At 42.0% G+C, this 20,468-nt stretch overlaps 1 protein-coding gene across 5 annotated transcripts in view; it reads right to left on the bottom strand.

The window, feature by feature from the left end:
• The window catches only part of nek7 (NIMA-related kinase 7), a 72,768-nt gene that overhangs the window by 23,879 nt on the left and 28,421 nt on the right, over positions 1-20,468 (bottom strand). For all 5 annotated transcript variants that reach the window (XR_011692067.1, XR_011692066.1, XM_071486116.1 and 2 more), the window contains exons 5-8: positions 17,338-17,448; positions 13,392-13,500; positions 11,825-11,932; positions 5,103-5,197 (exon numbers count right to left, since the gene is read on the bottom strand). Coding sequence is in view for 3 of the 5 variants with exons in the window: in XM_071486116.1 (XP_071342217.1) it covers positions 5,103-5,197; positions 11,825-11,932; positions 13,392-13,500; positions 17,338-17,448 (423 nt within the window). In the remaining 2 variants the exon portion in view is untranslated. The remainder of the gene's footprint in view (positions 1-5,102; positions 5,198-11,824; positions 11,933-13,391; positions 13,501-17,337; positions 17,449-20,468) is intronic.

Here is a 20,468-nt window from a genome sequence, read left to right as displayed (position 1 = left end):
CCTTTTACAACTGCATGGGAGGTAGTGTTCATGTTTGCAGGGCTGTGTGTAAAGGCTAGATAGTGCTTCTGAATAAAATAAATTTCTCACTAAGTAAAAGAAAAAGAGGGGGAGACAGAAACAGACAGATAAAGAAGAAAACCAGCCAGCTACAGACACCAGGAGGCAAAGGGTTAAACAAGACCCCATCGTATTTTCATGCATCTTCTGCTTTTGACAGATGAAAAATGTCAACTGTCCTGTTTGTATTTGGGAGTTTTTGCACTATTCATCTGCTTCATTAGTGCCTGCTGCTCCTAGCCCCTGACAGCTGCCGGCCCCCTGCGCTCTCTCTCTCACACACACACACACACATATATATACACACACATACAAGTATAAAGAGGCATGCCCACACACACACACACACACACTTACTCCTTTTTTCAGACTGTGTCGTCGCAGTGGGTTAGATGATTGACTCACTCTCTGACCTCTGAGTCCCTGGTGTGTGAATGTGAGACTCTGTGTGTGTCTGTGTGTGTATGGTTCATTGATATTCGAAAGACATACAATGCACACGCATGCCTGCTGTCTGTCTGAGGGGTGTGAGCTGCTGGTGGCAGAACACGCACACATTCTCAAACGCACGCGCGCACGCACACACACACAAACACACACAGGCGCGCACACACAAACACACACACACACCCTCCTTTGTTCCTAAGCTCATCTTCAGCTGGCCAGGTTGTGCCCTCCTCAGCCCAGGCATGTAAAGCCAGCATCTCTGTCCGTGTAAAATGTCTGGATGAGGTCTTCTAGTTTAATTAACACTGATCCAGCTCTCTCTCCAGTTTCTCTCCCTGTGCACCAATTAAAAAGAGCTGCGAGAGACTCTCGTCTTCTCCCTCTATCCCCCCCTTTATCCCTAGAGCCCTGCAGCCTGGGACCAAAGGGCTTCTCACAAGTTCTCACTTACTCATTTATAAACACACATACAATTATAGGCATATGCCACATCAAAATAAACACCTAAATGTTAATACACACATGGAAAACACATGTATATTTTGTACATTTTCTCTCTTGCTCTCTCTTCCTTTCTCTCACACTCTCTCTCTCTCTCTCTCTCTATCTCTCTCTCACACACACACACAGACACATACACACACATTACTGTAAAAGTGTGGAAAGCATGACTTTTTTATGTTCTCACTGGTCCTTTATGGTGGCTTTATGATGATATATTAATCAAGGCAATAAGTCACAGGGTAGGGACAGTCATTAAAAATATACCTACACCCAGTGGAGTCATCACTCCTCTACTTCAACACACTAAAAAGGGAAGAAGGACGGAAGAAAAGACAAGAAGAAGAAAAACAGACACATGAGCTAAAAGAGCCAGATTATTCCAGGGAGCTGAACTTTTGAGGAAAACTGATAAAAAGTGTGTTTTAATGTCCCCATCTAAACTCAGTGTTGGTATTTGAATTGTGAAATCTAAAGAAGAAATTTAACATGTTGGTAAAAATGCTTATGGGTTAAATGACTGAAAGATTGATGCCTGTCTATCTGTTAGTTAAAAATCAGGCTTCTACCAGTTTAGCTTAGACTTGGTAAACAGTTTCAGCCTGGCTCTGTCCAAAGGTAACAAAGTCTGCCTACCTGCCCCTCTAAAGTTCACTAATTATAACATTTTATCTAGTTTGTCTCGTGTAAAAATGATAACTTGTGGTTTTACAGCAGGTTATTAGCTTCATATTTAATGGACAGACATTAGAGTAGTTTTGGTCGTCTCATTTAACTCTCCACAAGAGGTCAAATAGGTGTCTTTTCCAAAATATAAAACTATACCTTTAAATAGTCTACCAACTTTTGACACAACTTTTTGGTTCAACTGAGATGAAAGTTTGCTTTATGCTTTAAGGAGAAAATAAGAGTTTCTTTAGAGCAAGAAGGAGAGCATGGGTAAGTAAAACAGGTTTGGGATCAACAAATGTATAGAAATGTAAAAGGGTCTGAGATACTGTCGGGCACCGGAATTGATACGAAGAACGTGTGTTAATGTGTCAAAAAAAGGAAAAAATATTTAAGGTTACCCAGTCTCTGTTTGCAAAACACGCACTTTTAGCTAGCCACAGGAGCAGCTCATGGCATGCAAACACCAGCTGCTGAGAACCCAGCATTGTTGGGCCTCATAAAACCAACAGCAAAACAAGAGGGGAGGGACAGGAATGAGGCAGGAAGCATGAGACATGGGCACAGTCAGAGGTATGGATGGCTGAGCTCCATACAGGAAGGAGACACATTCCTGTAAAGTTTTTTCAATATATTCTCCTCCTCTGCTAACCTTTATACAACCACAACACATCTGTACAAGCGGGAGACCAAGAGTGTGTGTGTAAAATGCACAGAGCCCGGTGAGCAAGTGCGTGAGAATTACTCATGCAAATATGAAGTGGCTTTGACTGTGAGCAGAGGGAGAGAGCACTAGGAGACAGCAATCTCATTGACTAGCATGTGACTCCTTCATTACTTTCCAGGTCACCATAGGAGACCCTGATGAGTACAGCATCCCTGTTTACGGTGAGGGGCTTTGAGTGAGGGGGCACAGGGCAGGGTCAGGTGATGTAATGAGGTTGGACGCGAGGAGAGATGGATCAAACAGAATGGGAGATGAAGACAGACGCTGATACAATGACCAGGTATTGACAGATGGACCCTTCAGACCCTAACACAACCCCCGGGCACAAAAATGAAAAATGCAGACTCTCTCAAATGGAGCAGTTTTACACATAAGGAACCAAACTCCCCTTGGACACAAGCACACACAACTATGGATGCGCACACACACACACACAAAACCTCAGCCCCTACTGTACGTCCAGAGCGAAATCAATGAGAACCAAAGGGATCAGGCGTGGGTTTCTGTGTGAATTTCTTATGCCTGAAGGTTAAGTGAGGGAAAGGAAGGCGTACGGAGAGGAACATAGCAGAGGGGAGGAGAACAGAGCAAAGAGGAGTGCAGGAGAGAGTTTGGGAGAGAAAGAGGTAAGTTTCCTGACACTGTACGTACTGTGGAGCCCTCTTACCAAGAAGTTGGAAAGCAAGGGTCTGTTCTTCAAAGAGAATATGCATGATGTGGTGAGCAATCCTCTGGTAACAATAAGGTTGTAAAATCTTTATCTCCACAGGCTGCTTGCATGGCTCACCTTGACCTGATGGTTGGAGTTCTGTCTGTGCTCTTGTACCTGCAGTACTTCTCTCTGAATGAACACCCCCCATCTTTCTCTTCGCTCCAGCAATCTATAACCCTGCTCTCTCTATTTGTTATTTTCCCCTTCCATTTCTCCCCCTCTGCTCTTTCTCTCTCTCTAACCTTCTATCTCCTCTTTCTTTTCATTCTCTTTTAAGACTTGCACTGCCTATGCCCTTACCCTTCTCTAGCTACCTATATTGTTCCTATATAGATTCCTAAACTTTTTCACCTTATATCTTTATTCCCTGTCTTTTGACCTCCTCAGGGAGTGATAGGTCTCCCTCTAACTTTTCACTTTTGCTCTCCATCCCTCTCCTTCCCTTTCCTCATCACTTGTCCCCATTTTGCTTTCTCAGCGTTTAGTCTAGTCTGTGACCCCTCGCAGTTCTCCTAAGGGTGAAAGGTATAAACGATCAATGTGCTGCACCCCAACTGAAACTGTGAAACAATCAATGCTCAGGCTATACATGCAGTACTATATTAAACAACTTCCTTAAAAAAAATGTAAAGAATTTGGAAAAAGTCACCATGGACAGAATTTTGAATGACAACCAAGCCGAACCTTTGATGTTTAAAAAAATCTCAAGGATGTATAAAATATGTAAATTAGTAAAAACTGTGTCCAAATATATAGAAATTGATATGACTATTAGTTTTTAACTAAATCTGAATCAAAATACCTAAACCTGACTCAGTGAAAATTAAACCCAACTCATCCTAACAAAATTAACCACATCAATATGACCTTAATCAAACAAAACCCTTCACTGCTTGTGTGGTTACGTAATCATGATACCTACAGAAACTATGCAACAGGAGCAATATAACTCACAATCTGTTTTTTATTAACAGTAAAAGTAGCATCTTCCGTTTAAACACACACGTACAACACATGAAAAGTACAAAAACAGAATGTGACCTGCAGCCCCCACCGCTCTCAGCCAACCACAGCTGCACATTACCGTAGTGCATTGTGGGGAACTAATTAGCATGAAGGACTGTGGTCTCTGAGCAACCATGACCTGCAAGCTGAGCTCAAACTTCTTCCTTGCGTTATCTCCACCTCTATGCCTGAGGCACTGTAGAGAAGGTGCAGTCACTGGTGCGTTGAAATGCAGCCCAAGTGATCAGCAACTCAGGGGAGTTCGGAGAGAGGAGGGGAGGGAAGTGTGTGTTTCCTTGGCCGACAGTGTGTCTCTGAATTTGTGCCTGTCTGTTTGTATTCGGCGCACGTGAGGGTTGGCAAGGTGAAAAATCAGATTGACTGCCATCATTCATGTCTATCATTGTTCTGCTCCTCACTCTTTCCTTTGTTCCCTCTGCCGCGCGCTCCTCCCGGGCTTGTCTCCACTCAGTGTGGTCTACAGCCCTGTGGTGTGTTGCTCCTGACTAATCAAACTAGTCAGTGTCACTGGGTGGCTTTATCTAAAACACATGGCCATGTCAGTTCCCTTCACTCACCAGCTTTTCAACGTTTAGCAGGTTCCTTGGCCAAAGAACTTTAACTCAAAGAGTCTTAAGGCTTCAGCTCAGCGTAGCCACAGGGAAAGAAGTGAGGAGCACGAGGGATAAGAGGTAAAGAAATACCACATACCATTCACAGTTATTATTTATCTGTATTAAAAGAGTGGACATTGTTCTAGTTTGCACGTGTAGTGAGACTGATTGTGAATACAGCATCACAATGTGGCTAGTATAAGTATAATTATTTGTATATATATATATTTTTTTTTACAATACTCCATTATATGTGAGATTGAGGATGGTTTGTTTGTTTATGTGTGTGTCTCAGCCACTGTGTTCTCACGTCACTCCCACAGTCGACTGCAGGGTGACAGTGTGTGCACATATTCCCATAGTTTACCTCGTAGAGCAGGCATCCTAGCGACCAGATGTCAGATTTGAAGTTGTATCCGTTTTCATGTATCCTCTCCGGTGACATGTAGTAAGGAGTACCCACTGGAACACAGAGGGAGGGGGGGGCCAGGGAGAGAGGGAGCCAGGACAGAAGGAGATAGACAGAGGCAGAAAATGAGAACAGGACAAAAAGAGAGAGTGAGTACTAACATTTTGCATTGCAAACCCATGCTCCCCCAGTTCACCAACATCACTGACACAGCTCACACAGTACTGAGGAATAGGTGAGGAATGGAGGTGCAGTCTCAAACTGTGACACATTCAGACGTTGCAATACTCACCATATTTTAGCAAGAGCACAGAAAAGAAAACTACAGGGAGACTTAAAAGTGGACTGCCTCTGTTAATTCTATGTAAGATGGCATTTAATAAGGTTAGATATCATCATGTACACCCATACAGTGCATGCAATTGTGTCAGTACCACAAAGTTGCACACATATGCACAGCAGACATAGTCGCGCACACAAAATATACATGAATCAGTTTTGATTAGTGGGGCTTGGTAATGATCTGAAACAGTAGTCAGTGAATACGCCCAGGGAGCAGTGGCGGAGCCTTAAAAGTCAGTTTCTGGTTCTGGTTTTGAAACTCAAGAATCCCAAACTGCCACGGGAACTGGCAGACCTCCAAAGAATCAGATCTTCACCCAACTGGACACAAAGAAGAACCACAGCTCAACATCACATCCATAGCACACTGCAGGAAGCTTTGGGGATTTGCTGCTTTCTTAGCTGAATATGACTGGCTGCTTTTTTTCATTTGCTTTCTGTTTATTGTGATTTCCCATGTAAAAGTCCATCAAGCACATCCAGCAGAGGTTTTATATTAATCACATATGGTTAAAGGATGGAAATTTTACCAGCCCTTTAACCTGTGCTGAGCAGCTCTCAGACTCTGCTCATTCCAAGTCCTCTCTAGCAAACATGTGAGTGAAAGGCTTACTGAAATCTGAAGACAACAGCTACACAGGCTCTGCTGAACTAGTGCACCACCTCCATCAATAGCATCGCTGCATATGACTGTGTGTAGTCTGTGTAGAGCTTGTACTTTAAATGTCAAAATAATGCATTCTTGCATTCTTCTTGGGATCCATGCTGATTATTAATATTAAACACAGAAATAATTAAGCCCCTTACATTTAAACTGTTTAAGTGACATTACCTGAATTTCAAGTCTTAAAACTCTCATTTACCTCTTGTTTAAAATGCAGCGTGCCCAGTGCTCTCAAGCAGGTGCTGTCCAGTTCTGCATCATGGAGGAGTTCTCAGGTTTTCAGTCCAATCAAACATTACAACGAATTTTGCTTTCGTGCATTGAAATCTTAAATAGTATTAGACACCAGAAGATGGTAGAGAAAACTAGGGGAACTTTCCCATAGATCTTCTGCAATAATAATAATAATAATAATAATAAAAAAAAAAGGAAATTGAAAAATTTCAAATTCAATCCAATGTAATTCTTTGAACATCTCACCTTACATTTTTAAATAACTCAAACACAGTCTTCCCCCCTGTGCTCAGTGTGCAGGAATGAGGAAGAGTTTTTATAGAGGGTAACTGATAAACAGTGAGAGTGAGCTGTGTAGGTGAGAACAGCTCCAGGATGGAAAGAATTCAGGAGAGAAGTCGGCTTGCAGGAAAATGGAAGGAAAAAGCCATAACTGCACACTCAGAGTACTCACATGTACATGCATGTACATGTGAGTACTCTGAGTGCGCACACACACACACACACACACACACACACACACACACACACACACACACACACACACACACACACACACACACACACACACACACACACACACACACACACACACACACACACACAAATTCTCCAGAGCCATTCTGCACATTAACAGGTCGAAGAAAACTCAACTGATGTAATTGCAATTAATAAAACTATTACAGAGGGGGATATTAGATTTGAAGTATATGGGAACTGTAATGAAAGATAGCACTTTTAATTTTGGTGCACATCTAATTGGGTTGAGAAAACACGCTTTTATCTTAAATGTGCGGTTTTGTATAATGAAGTGTTACCTGTCATTCCAAAAATAATCAGCATCTGCACAAGCAGAAGCAAGAGAGAGCACGTAGAAGAATAAACAGGGGACTAGGGATTGCCGTTTTAATTGGTCATCAGGTTGGTACTGTGGTTTGTGTGTGTGTGTGTGTGTGTGTGTGTGTGTGTGTGTGTGTGTGTGTGTGTGTGTGTGTGTGTGTGTGTGTGTGTGTGTGTGTGTGTGTGTGTGAGCTGTGAGGTCTCATGGTGCGGTCTGAACAAGCTCCCCTAACATTCATTATTAGTTGATTAAAAAGAATCAGCCTCTCTTATGCTAATAGTTGCAGAAAAAAAGCAGCAGCACTGAGCTCAGGCTCCTTCAGCATGCTAAATTAAGGGCACATTACTTATTCATGCAAATAAATTGAAAGTCATGTTGGGATTGATTTCCATTATTGTGAATGGCTATGACAACACTTTATTCTCTGTGTAACAGGGTAAGCACTGTTGTATAGGAGGTGAGATGCTATCCAGCATAAAGAACCACCCTCTTCTAAGCCCTGTTGAATGTACCATAAAATGAACCAAAACCTGTGTCTTTTTCACTACCTTTACTGATTTGATTGCCGCAATTTCTGTTAACCCTACGGCTTTAAACAGACCATTTAAACACAATGACGGATTTCTTGGAGAGTACCCATTAATGGCGTAAGCCTTCTCTAATCTGTGCTATTAACAGTTTTACGTTTCTGTGTTTTTAACAGGGCATGAGATTCTGATGGAATCTCAAAGATAATCATTGAATTTCTCATTCAGAACCAGGGTAGGGGTTTGGAGCCCACTCTATCGTGTTTTAACAAAGAAAAAAGACGTAAACATCTAGGTAGGAGCACAGCCAGAATAAACATGATCTCATAGTTAGAGGGCATTCTCCGTATTCCCTTATATTCCCAGTATGTTTCGCTTGGTTTTCTATATGTCCTGCTGAGCCCTCACCCCCTATTTGGCTCTCTGCCTACCCCTCTTTCTTTCACAACTCGCTTGCCTTTATAAGATAACCAGTCATCGTTATTTCCCACATCAGCATCTCTGAGATCTTTCTGTTTCCATCTTGTTCACTCACCTCCTCTCTTTTCCTTTTCCTCCCTTTCCCCCGGTACTCATCGTTAACACCTTTCTCATTACACGTGTTAATTGCAGGTATATTATTCTACTTATTACTGCCAATTGGCTAGTTTCTCATCCCTCTAATGACTGCATAAGCTTTCCTCTTACTACCGTTCTTTTGTTCTTTTTCTCTTTAATCCAACTCTTGCCATAACCCTGCATACCCATCCTCGGCACTGGAAAGCAGACAGTGTGTAGTGGGTGTCGTTTGCATGCTTGTGGGTATTTTTATCTTATGTCCCAGAGCATGTATCTATATGTGACATTGAGAGTGTCTGTGTGTCTGTAGGTATACATGTATGTTGCTAATCCACATGTATGTGCGTGTGCATGCATTCAGGCCCATATGGATGTGCATGTGTGGCTCAACTTACATCTGTATAGGAGACAAAGAGTCTGTGTGTCTCTTAGTGTGTGCAAAATGTGTAACAGACAAAAAAACTGTGTGTGTGTGTGTTTGTGTGTGTTTGTGTGTGTGTATGTGTGTGTGTATGTGTGTGTGTGAGAGAGAGAGAGAGAGAGAGAGACTGCAGGCTGCTGAGCAGCTGAGTTGAAAGCCTAGCCTGACAGGCTGTATGCCTGGACCTCTATCTCAGCTCCACCACCCTGTTCTTCTGTTCAGCTGGGTGGCTCGGCTCATTACAAACCCACGCTGGCACACGATTGGACACACGTGCATGTGCACGCGCGCACACGCACGCGCGCACACACACACACACACACACACACACACACAGCTCTTCCTCACATTCTTTCTTTCTATCCCTCTCTCTTACTCTTGGTTTCCTTTTTCTCCTCCATTTTTTTCTGTCACATTGTCATATTCTCTCTGCTCCTCCGAACTTTTTTCTTTCTCTCCACATTCTTTTTTCTCCTCTTTTTTTCTGTCACTCTGTCACATTCTCTTCTCTCGCACCTGGCACACTCTGCCTTTCTTTTTCTGTTTCTTTGTCACCCATTCTTCTATTTCTTATGCTCCTTTCTTTTTCTGTCATATTGCTTTCTCCTCTCTCTCTTCACTCTCACACTGTGTGTGCTGTCTTCCCTTCTCCAACTGTAGTTTTCTCACACCTTCTCTCCCTCTCTCTCTCCTTCACCTTTGTCTTTCTCTCTGGTTAAAAGTCAAGGCACCAGAGGGAGGGACAGAGGGAAGGAAAAGTGAGGAAATGCAAGATAGAGAAACAGCAACAGGAAGGAGGGAGAGGTGACAAAGAAAGAAAGGCGATCTGCTGTTTGAAACAAACTGCATGAAATGTCAAGGCGAAAGTCAGTGATAGAGGGTGGAAGAATGACGCACTCTGAATCCCTTGTCGACAGGTCATGTTACCCTGGGGACATCATCAGTTTCTACAGTACAAAGATCATCTAGTGAAAACATTCTACTGACATCCTCATACTGTTATACTATTCTTAAAGGACTGAGTGATGTGTTGACTTGAGTACATATAAAATGCATCTTTAAAAAAAAAACCTCAAATGCATACTCAACTCACTTCATGCTTATGATCTCATGGTGAATGTAACTGTTCTAAATCAAATGCATCTACGTAAAAAGAAAATACACGTGACAAGTATTCACTCTGCGCTGCAAGAAATATTAACCTGTGTAGATTAACTAAGCAGTTTTGATTGAGTATTCCAGTTGACCCCTCTGCTTGCGGGGCTGTCTATCCTCTGTCAGCCTAAAGAGGGTGCTGTGGACTCAACGTTTAATGAGCAATCACAGACGCTTTCACCCTGCTCTGCTGGCACTGCAGGCTGCTTAGTTGATAGAGCTTCTGTTGACCTGATCATGTGATTCACACTTTCTGAAAGGCTGGGCGGCTGCTATACAGAATAACATGCTGTTTGTGGTAATAACAGCTTCACACAGGGAAGGGAGACAGTATGATAGCATTTATACTTGTCTACAGAATTCCTTTTTTTTTTTTTTTTTACATTTTCCAATCTATGAAGCAGCTGAAATTGCAGACCGGATGTTGGAGAACACCCTTTGCGTAGATCTGTAGTGACCACATTTCATTGTATAATACTAGACATTCAACTGTTTAGTGTATTATTAGTGAAATTAAGACACTATCAATTCTATCATTGTGTAAATTTACTGTGTCATTAAAACATACTTAATATACAGCATGTTACAAGAAATCACTGCTTGATTCTGTGTTTGTGCTGTTGCTTAAGCAGTTTAACCAAAACAGAAATTAGGAAAATAACAACAGAAAGTTGGGATTTTTCTTCCAATGACCATTACACGACTCCTTCAAGACACTGGACAATTTGCGCTGTCTTGGTTTACCTTGAGCAGAATATTTTTACACTTGTTTCTGTCAGAGTTTACAGGTACTCAGTGATGGTGGCTTAAAATTACACCTTGAACAATGTTTTAATTTAATGGCTTGAGCAGTAAATCATGTCATACACAGGGAAGAACACATTTTCTGATACCAAATATTTGATTATTTCTGGAAAGATTTTAGGGTTTGTTTGTTTTTTTTGTTTAATTTATTTCTCACTTCCAGTGCATAACAAGATATCTATTATGCTCTGACTCTTTCTTGACTTTGCAGCATATGCAATGTTGTGTTAATCGACAGAAAGGTGCAGGAAATACAGCACAGTGGGAAAGGCTGGTAGGAACAGACTGTTAACAAATTTGTTAAGAGGTGAGCTTGTGTTTTAAACACTACGACACCTTTGAAGTGAGGTAGACGTGTGTATATGAGTGTATGTATTTGTGTTAAACCCAATGCCTCCTGTAAAGTGACATAAGCTACAGGTTTTCACTGACAAGACAAAGCTTCAAGTGGTAGAAAGGTTTATGTCTATTCCTTTCAAAATCAAGAATTATTTAAGTGTTTCACTCTGTTGTCAAAGTTGCAAGCTTGAGTCCTAAAGATTTACACTGTAATTCCCATAGTCATTAAACACATGCATTTAAACATGTGGTTCCATTTAGTTTGTCAGTTTGTGCAGACTTAAGTTAATCTTTTGTCAATCTTAATTATTGTGGCAATTCTGGGATACAATTCTCACCATTTTGAATGAAAAAAAGAGTGTTATATGACTTTATTTCCTACAAGTGACAAACACACCCATCAATGCCAACAATGACCCTGATTGTAAAGTTGGCTGGCTTGTTTTATGGCACAGTCACAATCAGAGCTGTGTTTGGACCGCCTCTGCCCAGTTTTCATCTGTGTTAGGGTTAAAGGTCAAGGCAACAGGAAGTGGCTAAGTGGCCTATGAAGAGGCTGGGTATAGCCAGGCAGCAGGACTACATGACACATGGCTCTGGGCTCAACATGCCTAATGAAACACATCCAACATTGGGTGATTACTTGGGGCCAGTGTGTGTGTGTGTGTGTGTGTGTGTGTGTGTGTGTGTGTGTGTGTGTGTGTGTGTGTGTGTGTGTGTGTGTGTGTGTGTGTGTGTGTGTGTGTGTGTGTGTGTGTGTGTGTGTGTGTGTGTGTGTGTAGACTTGTAAATTACCTAGCGAATGAGCGGCAGTTGTTTTGGAGCTGAAGAATCGTCCCAGTCCCAAGTCACCTAGTTTCACTACTCCTGTGGCTGTGATGAATACATTGGCTGGCTTGATATCTGGACATGGAAAAGTGTGGAGAGGAGGCAGAAAAGTGAAAAAGAGATGAGAGTGTATCTATAAACTGGATGAATTTAATTCAGAGTTACTTTTTAAATAGCTAATGGTTAAATAGCTAATATGAAGTGACAGAATTTTAGAAGCAACACCTGTGGTTGGAATCTATGATGATAAAAACCTCCTGTCTCCCCAGAAAATGTGTCAGCACTAAAACCTTAATGTCTGTTATTGAAATTTCAGTTAATGTGGGTATTAGAAAACCATTTCTGTGGCTTTTTCTGGTAAGTAAGTAACGTTAATGTGACCCGCATCAGCCTTTGAAATTTACTGCTCCCGTATAATTGTGAGCGGCTTTTGAATTGGCGGTCTCTGTTAAGTGGTCGTTAAAACTCAGAGCTCAGGGTTCATTAGTGTCCCTGTGCCTTAATCAGAGTCAGTCCAACGGAAGTACATCACCTGTAGATGTGTGTGTGAGTGCAGCAGCCTACGTACATGAATCCAGGACTTGATTTGACTAGGCCCTATTGAAAGCATGTGGGGCCATAAACACTGTGTTCTCTGGTCTATGTGTTGTTTAACACCTGCACTTAAGCCTTCTGTCATATGCAGCAGGGTCATTCACACTAAAGAAAATCCACAGTGAAATACTGACTTACTGTTCTGTTAGAGGACCTTACATAGCATGGTTTACTCCGTTAAGTAGGAGTTGTGTATAATCTTAAAATAACACCAAAAAATGTACTGCAACTTCTTAAGATTCATTTCCCACTTCACAGACATCCACTAGTTTCAGTTCAATTTCTTATGCTATTAAAAATTAACACGCAGAGAAGTTAAATTGTGCGAGACAGATAATCCATCACACCAGCTTGTTCCCCTCAGTCTTTGCCAAGGTTTTCTTACTGTTGTACAACAATGCATTCAGGAACACATCTCATTTCCTCTGTGATGTCCTAGGTCTCCTGGCCTAACACCCACTAGACAATAGGACCAGTCCCAGACAAGTGGCAGGAAAATTCTTACCACCCTCGTGTTGGTTTACTGTTCAATGATTTTTTTTTATTTCAGTGTATTTTCAGGCGATAATTTAAGAGTCAATAATTGGACATTGCTCATACTGTATCTATGTGGTTTGCTCAAACTTTGTTTTCTAGAAAAGTAAACACTGGTTTTATACCAGTGCTTTTCTTGTTACTATTACAACATTCATGGGAGCTGAGACCAGATGTGAGCAGTTGCAGCATTAGTACAAGTCTCTCCAACTTGTGTGTATCATCCATTAGTTCTTTAAAAAAAAAAATTTCTAAACATTCATGGTGGCTCAATTTGTAAAATCAGCCTGGTCCAGATTTAAGAGATTCTATATTCTATCTATTCTATATCTACAGTTTCTTATACTTCCAAAAACAAGCCAATTACACCTATGCATGAATACGTGTGTGTGTGCATTAACACTACCTCTGTGCATGACTCTCCGGGAGTGCATATGTTCGAGCGCACTGCAGAGTTGGACAAAGTACTTCCACACTGTTCTCTCTGGGATAAGCCTCCTCTGCTTCTTAAAGTGCTGTAAAGTAAATGCAAGCACGCACACACGCACACAGGAACACACACAAAAAATCAAAGTAACATCAGCATACCTGAAAGGAGGAACACATAAAATATTTTAATAGGGATGGGAAAAGGTCTTGTGTGGCACGGAATACAATTTTAAGATGGTAGCAAAGTGATTATGTCTGCGTGTGTTTATACAGCATCTATCCCCGGCTTCGGTCCCTAGCTCTGTGACTCCACTCTTAATGCAATCCAGACCACTCTCCTCTTGGTCGGTCCCTTGCCTAACCAAGCTCCATCTCATTTTCTCTATGGCCTACAATGAAAAGCACATGCACTCAGAGGAACAGAGAGAAGAAATTTGTGGTACCTTCCAAAACTCTCCCATCTGGCACACAGCTCTTTTGTTAAGTACAGCTTTCAGTGGCACAGTGGTTCCAGTTGTTTTTCAGTTTACTTATTTATTTATTTTGGAGGGCTGAGTGAGTTGTTCCGGATCATCAAGACCCTGGTCCCTCTCCAGAAAAGCCACAGTGATGACAGAGCTTCAGCTTAGACATAATGGCTTATTGATCCACTGTGACTAAAATCAACAACTGATGATAGGAACTCCTCCTCAAACAGCAGTGTGGAAGACTAAGAAGATGTAAGAAATATGGCTACCAGGAGAATTTTATGGAATGTCCTTGTGGGTCCATTTTGCAGGAAAGAAAAGCCTGGAATCTGGCCAGCTTGGATGAGAGTCCTACAGCATTTAGCAAAGACTCCTACCTAGAAAAACTTAATAGGACCAACAGTACAATAAGTGAACATTTCTAGGGCATCAACAGCAAGGTAGCAATATAAATCAATCCTATGAAATCAACGAGTGATCCAATATTAATCTCGTAAATGACTTCCCTGACAATAATTTCATTTATATATTATTGATGGTATACTACAGGGTAACTGTGTATATATGTGTATATTTTCAAGATTTGTAGCACCACAACTACTGTTGCTACAACTATAATTTTGAGAAATTGTTTGTGTGATTGTGTGCGCTGGAAGATATGCAGAGTCCTTGTGTGGAATCTCCTTTCTACTCTTACTGTTCCAACCTATCCTACCTCTCTCCAGGGTGTTCTCTTAATGAGGCTGCAATATTTACTGCACTACATTAAGGCTGGGTGTATAGTAGTAGAAGCTGTAGGTTTATCTGCCATAAAAACAGAATAACCTGTCGCCTCCAGTGAGGTCAGGGGTCAAGGAGGAGAAAGAATAGAACTGTTACAAATTCGGGCCCGTGAGCCTACTAAATAACATGAGAAAGAACAAGGGAAAAAGAACGAGAAAAAACAAAGACAGAGAGGGAGATGGATGAAATGAGAGCAAATAGTGGAGAAACGGAATGAAGTAAAGGAAAGATTGACGGTAAGAGATACAGAAAATGAAGAAAGGTATGTGAGAAGGAGAGATAGAGATAGATGGAGGGAGGGAGAGAGGGAGGGATAGACCTTGGCCTACATCCAAACAAAGCGTCAGTGAGGAGCCATTCTTCCCTTGCCCTCCCATTTCCATATCAGAGGACTGTTTGATGTCAATGGGGGAGCACATAGACGCCCACCAACACCACCACCACCACCACCACCACCCTCTTCTCCATGCCTTTAACAGCAAACACTGCACATGCAATATTCTGTAAGTGCATGCAAATCAAGGACCATTTGATTTCATTTGAATTCTGAGATGGTCAGAGAGAGAGAGTAATAGAGAATGAGGGAGAAAGAGAGAAAGGAGGAGAGAGCTGCATGGAAGAGGAAAAATCAAAAAGAATAAAAAATGTTAAATTCATGCATTGAGGGGCGTTCTGTTTTACATATGGAACACTGTACGAATGTGTTTACTTCACATTACAGTGGGAGAAGTGGGGGCTAAGCCCTGGCATGCACCTCTGGACTGCCACTGTTACATTAGAAAAACAAATCATTTAAAACTGTGCGGGAGACCAATGGTAAGGAGGAGAGGCGTGTACATACGTGTATGTGTGAGTGTGTGTTCTCAGCAGCCATAAGGAGAGGACACAGTCTGAATGCTCCCAGCATCCTTGGTAGCTTAGCTAAAGTAGCAGTGATGCCCTGTGATTTTTTTATCTTACCTCTTCAGGCTACCATGTTACATCTTTGTAAAGTGCATCTATGAACATGCTTGTGCCTGCACATTCTTTGCTTACACAGTATGGCATACGTATGTATTCAGTGTGTGTAAGTGTGTGTGTCTGTACAGGATATATAGCAGTGTGTGTATGTGTGTGTGCCGAGCCTGCCATGTTCACTCTCTTGTACCGCTAATCCTCGCCTCTCCTAATTTGCTGTGTTGAACTATGCGAATGTGGAGCTGCTGAGTATGACTGCAAACAGCTTGTCGAGCTGTGCCGATACAGCACTGCGGTATCATTTATGCATGGGAGAAGACCAGGCTTTTTACATGCACACCACTAATTTGCTATACTGGCAGGTTTTTATAATAACTCGGGATTTGGTCTAACTCAAAAAACGAATAACAGGGTGAGCCTGGGATGTATTCTCTACCAGCCCTGTTCCTGCTTCTCCTCCAATTTCAACAACATCTCTGCACTGAAAAGCTAATAGACTGAGGTCAACTTGACACACCTATGAGGTTCAAAGCTACACATTATGTGTTTTACTCCATTATATATCAGCTTATTAAGTAGTTAAGTAGTTATAATCAACATTGAGTTAGAATTTTTTTTACTGGTTAGAACCACAGAAATTACTACATCTCTTTTCCGAGGAAGATGTAGCCAAGATGAATTGCTGGGCACATTTGTTTTTCAGACATGTGGCCAGTATTTGGAGATACGTATGGTATAATATACATATGGGAAGAAAAACTATTGAAACCTCAGGTTTTCCCAAATCTTTCATTAAAATGTTACCACAAATAACACCTCAAGACGGAATATGTAAAAGATATGAAGACAATTTAAGATTAAAGCCAGATAAGTTATCCTCAGTCTTTGTTCACACACAGGCACACACACGCACTCGCGCACACACACACACACACACACACACACACAGGCTGGAGCTTTATGACAATTAATCATAGTTAGATTTTTAACAACTTCCCTTTCACAGTCGAGGCACGCACCACAGACTATTGGGATTAAAGAAGGTTGCAGGAGGCCTTATATTAGTTGGTTTTTGGTTTCATTGTGGAATGGATGATTCAGACTGACTCAGTGTCCAGGTAGTCAAAATCCCGTAACAACCACAAACCACAGACCCCCTGCCACCATTCTTTCAGTTGAAAAGGACCACGTCAGCAGCTTGTTGCTTCCATATTAGCATTATTATTACATGCGAGATAGGATGCTGGACTTGCTGTCATTTTTGTGAGATATTGTTTTTGTGATCACTAAATCTCTGATTGCTGTCTGGGTGTGGACATGTTCACTATTAAAGTGAAGTACTGTTAAAACATGGTAAATAAGGAAGTACTACATTTGCATAAATCACAAACAAATTCATTTCCACAATAATAATCAGGGACTTGTTAATATCTACTGCACTTTCATTAATGCTCAAAGTTTTAGATTTTTTACAAACGCACATACAATCTATAAAACCAAGGTAACCATTATCAAAGTTGGCCCCAGAATTTCCCCTCATAATAGAATGAAATCTGATGAGCTAAATTACTGTATATTTTTATCAGTGTCCTTAAAGCCTCTTTGGGTTGAGTGTTAGTCAAAGTTTTTCATAACCACACACACAAATCCACTGCTCTTTCTGCTGCCTGACAACAGTGTGAGCTAGCAGGGCAGCTGTTGTGCTGAATTCCTTACCTTGATCATACGTGAGAGGTCCCCAGCATCTGCTAACTCCAGGACTATGTTTAGCTCATTGTCCTCAATAAAAGATGCATGGTACTTTATCACATTGGGGTGGTTCAGTTGCTGTGGGAGAAAAAAGGACATGTCATACAGAGGTAAATAAAAAGCACATGACATGTTGGTGACACTTGTCACATTCAGAGTGTCCTTGGTCATGCTACCTAGCCCAGGAGTGAAAATCCTTCCTTGTAGTCGCTATAGACAGCAGTATCTTCTTACAAACTTCCTATACCTATTCCTATATCTATATCAAAACATCCTACCACCTGCTGAATAACAGAGGTTCATGTCATGAGTTGTGCAATTAACTATTCTTTCACCACCAATTAAAATAAAACAGTTGAATCCATATTCAGAAGCCATATTTGGTAAGTGTGGACCTAATGAGACGGTTTTGTCCTCAAGTGTGGCAAAGCTGGGTGACATGTCACAACAACCCCTCTGTCTGTGATGACAACAACCCATGTGTGAGACACACACACACACACACACATGCACGCACACACACACGTCTGACAGTCTGACATGACTGGCAGTCAGAAAAACAAGCATCCCGGGCTCATCTCTGGCTGAGATTCCTTCCTGTTGGTTGGTCAATACAGCAGGAACAGCACTCCCTCTAGTAAGCAAAAAGTCTCTATCCATCCAGAGTAACAAGAGAAAAGGGGGAGAGGGAGGTGCAATGAAGGGAAAGAGACAAATGACACAGTGACACAGACAAGCAAAAGGAATGATGGAGACAGGGCAGGGTGAAAGGTAGAGAAAGGGAACAAAGGTGAGAAGGGAAAAAAAAAGAATAGAGTTAGAGAAAGGGGGGGAGGGAAAAGGCAGAGAAACAGTGATATGTGGAGAGCTGGAGACATGGAGCTGTGTGGCGTGGCGATGTTGAGGTGGGGGGGTGGAGGTTGGGGGGGTTGGGGGGCTGTGAAGCAAGCAGACGGAGCGGTGTGACAGGCGTCCTCCACTCGGCTCCGCTCTGCTTTCTCTGCTGTGATTAAAGAAATGTTCATGCTCTGGATGATGCAGAGAAGAGGGGAAAGGAGAGAACAGTAGAGTACACTACGCTACACTACACTCTCCACTCCATCTCTGCATCCCTCCACAATCCTCTCTTTCATTCGTTCTCTCTCTCCCTTTCTCGTGTCTCCATCTTTCCTTCACCCTGCCTTGCCCTCTCTTGCCAGATGTATTTTTGGCTGAGAGTGGCAGTTCTGCACAGCTCCACACTGCAGCACAGCCAGGGAGTGATGACAAGTCCCCTCCTCCACCCATCCCAACCCACTCCACTTCCACAACTTGAACCTCAGGCGGAGGATACAGAGAAATGAGGAGATATGTTCACATGCAGATGTTTATGTAAATGATGGATGGGAGCCTACTGCAATACAACAATCACTCATTGGGAAATATCACATAGAGTCTTGCTTGATTATGTAATTACACATGCTGGCTGAGACCCACCAGTGTGTGTAATCACTTAATCATGCAAGACTATGTGATGTATTTGGTGAGCTGGTGATGTGTTACAAAGAAGAACAACTCACTGACTAATTCAATCTGAAGACACAAAATTAACCAGGATAACAAATTAGTTTATAGTGTATTTATAAAGCAGCTGGATGAAATGAGAACAATGGCTGAAAGCTGAAAAAGATGCAGTAAAAGCAGCTTCCAATGCCCATAACCAGCAGACATGAAGCCTTGTGTTGCACGACATTCATATTTTTCAATGCACTGAGTAAGAAAATGAGTAGATATGTAATTTATGGGTTGTTTGTCTATTGGAAGATAGACTAAATACGTATTAAACTTAAAAAGAAGTATATTGCTCATGAACAGCCATAAAGATTAGAGTGAATTCATAGTGTGTGTATCAGGTTAAATGAAGCTGGTTGCTGCCAGTCCTCTGTCTTGTCAGTAAACCGCTGGTATAATCTAATCAGATGCAGAACCCACAAATGCACGCAGACACACACACACACACAGCACACATTTTTACACAAACACTTTAACACACAAAACACAGAGAAGCAAGCACACAGACATCATTACAGCTCTTCACTGCTAATTAGGGCAGATCATTAGTCTTCAGAATACAATCCAGTCTTGATAGTAACCACAAGTGAGAGGAATACACAGCTGTGGGATTTCAAGAATGGTGAAACTAGCAGATTGGCAGGGAGCAGGCTATTTCTGCAACCAACATTCCTATCAGTGCGGATTTAGACAAAAGGACCGAGTGAGAAGTGAGATTCTCAAGTTGAAATCATCATGCCAGAACAGGAAAATACAGATGAATGAGCAGACATAAACACAGACAGACAGACAAACAAATAGGCCAACTGTTGAAAGGCCATGACTGAGTATGAGTATGTACGTGTGCGTGTGTGTTTGTGGGTGTGTGTGTGTGTGTATGTGTGAATGTGATTGCGCTCGCACGTGTGTGCGTGTGTCCACGCACATGTATGTGTGTCACTCCAGTCGGCCCATGCCAGTGTGCCTCTCATTATTCTGATTTGCCTGTGTCTCCTGTTGGCCTGTCTAGTGGGGATAAGGCAGAAGGACTGTCTCTCTCTCATACTCAGCCCTTTATTATTAGGCTGGCTGGGTAGCACAGGGCCAGGCATAACTTCCATGTTCACTAGCAATCAGCTTACAGGATGAAAAGAAGGGAACAAAAAGCTCTTTAGGGGAAAAAACAAGAGGGAAAGCAGGAAGGATGGACGGAGCTACGTAGCAACTGGGTAAATAAGGTATAGAAAGAAGAGATAGGAAGAAGCAGGAGGGAAAGACACTGAAGAAAGGTATGGAGGAAGAGCATCCATATAATGAGAGAGACAGAAGGAGACATAGGAGATGCAAAAAGGAAATGAGAAATGTTGTCACCTGGCAGAGTGTGACATTTAACCCTGCCCTGACCCCTCTTAGGAGGTCAGAGATATGGACCCAGGCAAACTCCACTGTCTCGTGCCGTCAACTCAATGATCTGCTACTCGCATTACAGCTCTCTACAGGGTCTCGCCTGAATCCGAGTATTGTTGTCTTTGATTGGCCCAAAGAGCCCCAGGAGCTTTACTGAAGTG

This window comes from Trachinotus anak, unplaced genomic scaffold, assembly GCF_046630095.1.
Source record: "Trachinotus anak isolate AG129_WGS33_773 ecotype Australia unplaced genomic scaffold, CSIRO_AGI_Tana_v1 ptg000010l, whole genome shotgun sequence".
Classification (NCBI taxonomy): domain Eukaryota; kingdom Metazoa; phylum Chordata; class Actinopteri; order Carangiformes; family Carangidae; genus Trachinotus; species Trachinotus anak.
The sequence above is the reverse complement of the archived record's forward strand: the minus strand, read 5'-3'. Positions and strand labels throughout refer to the sequence as shown.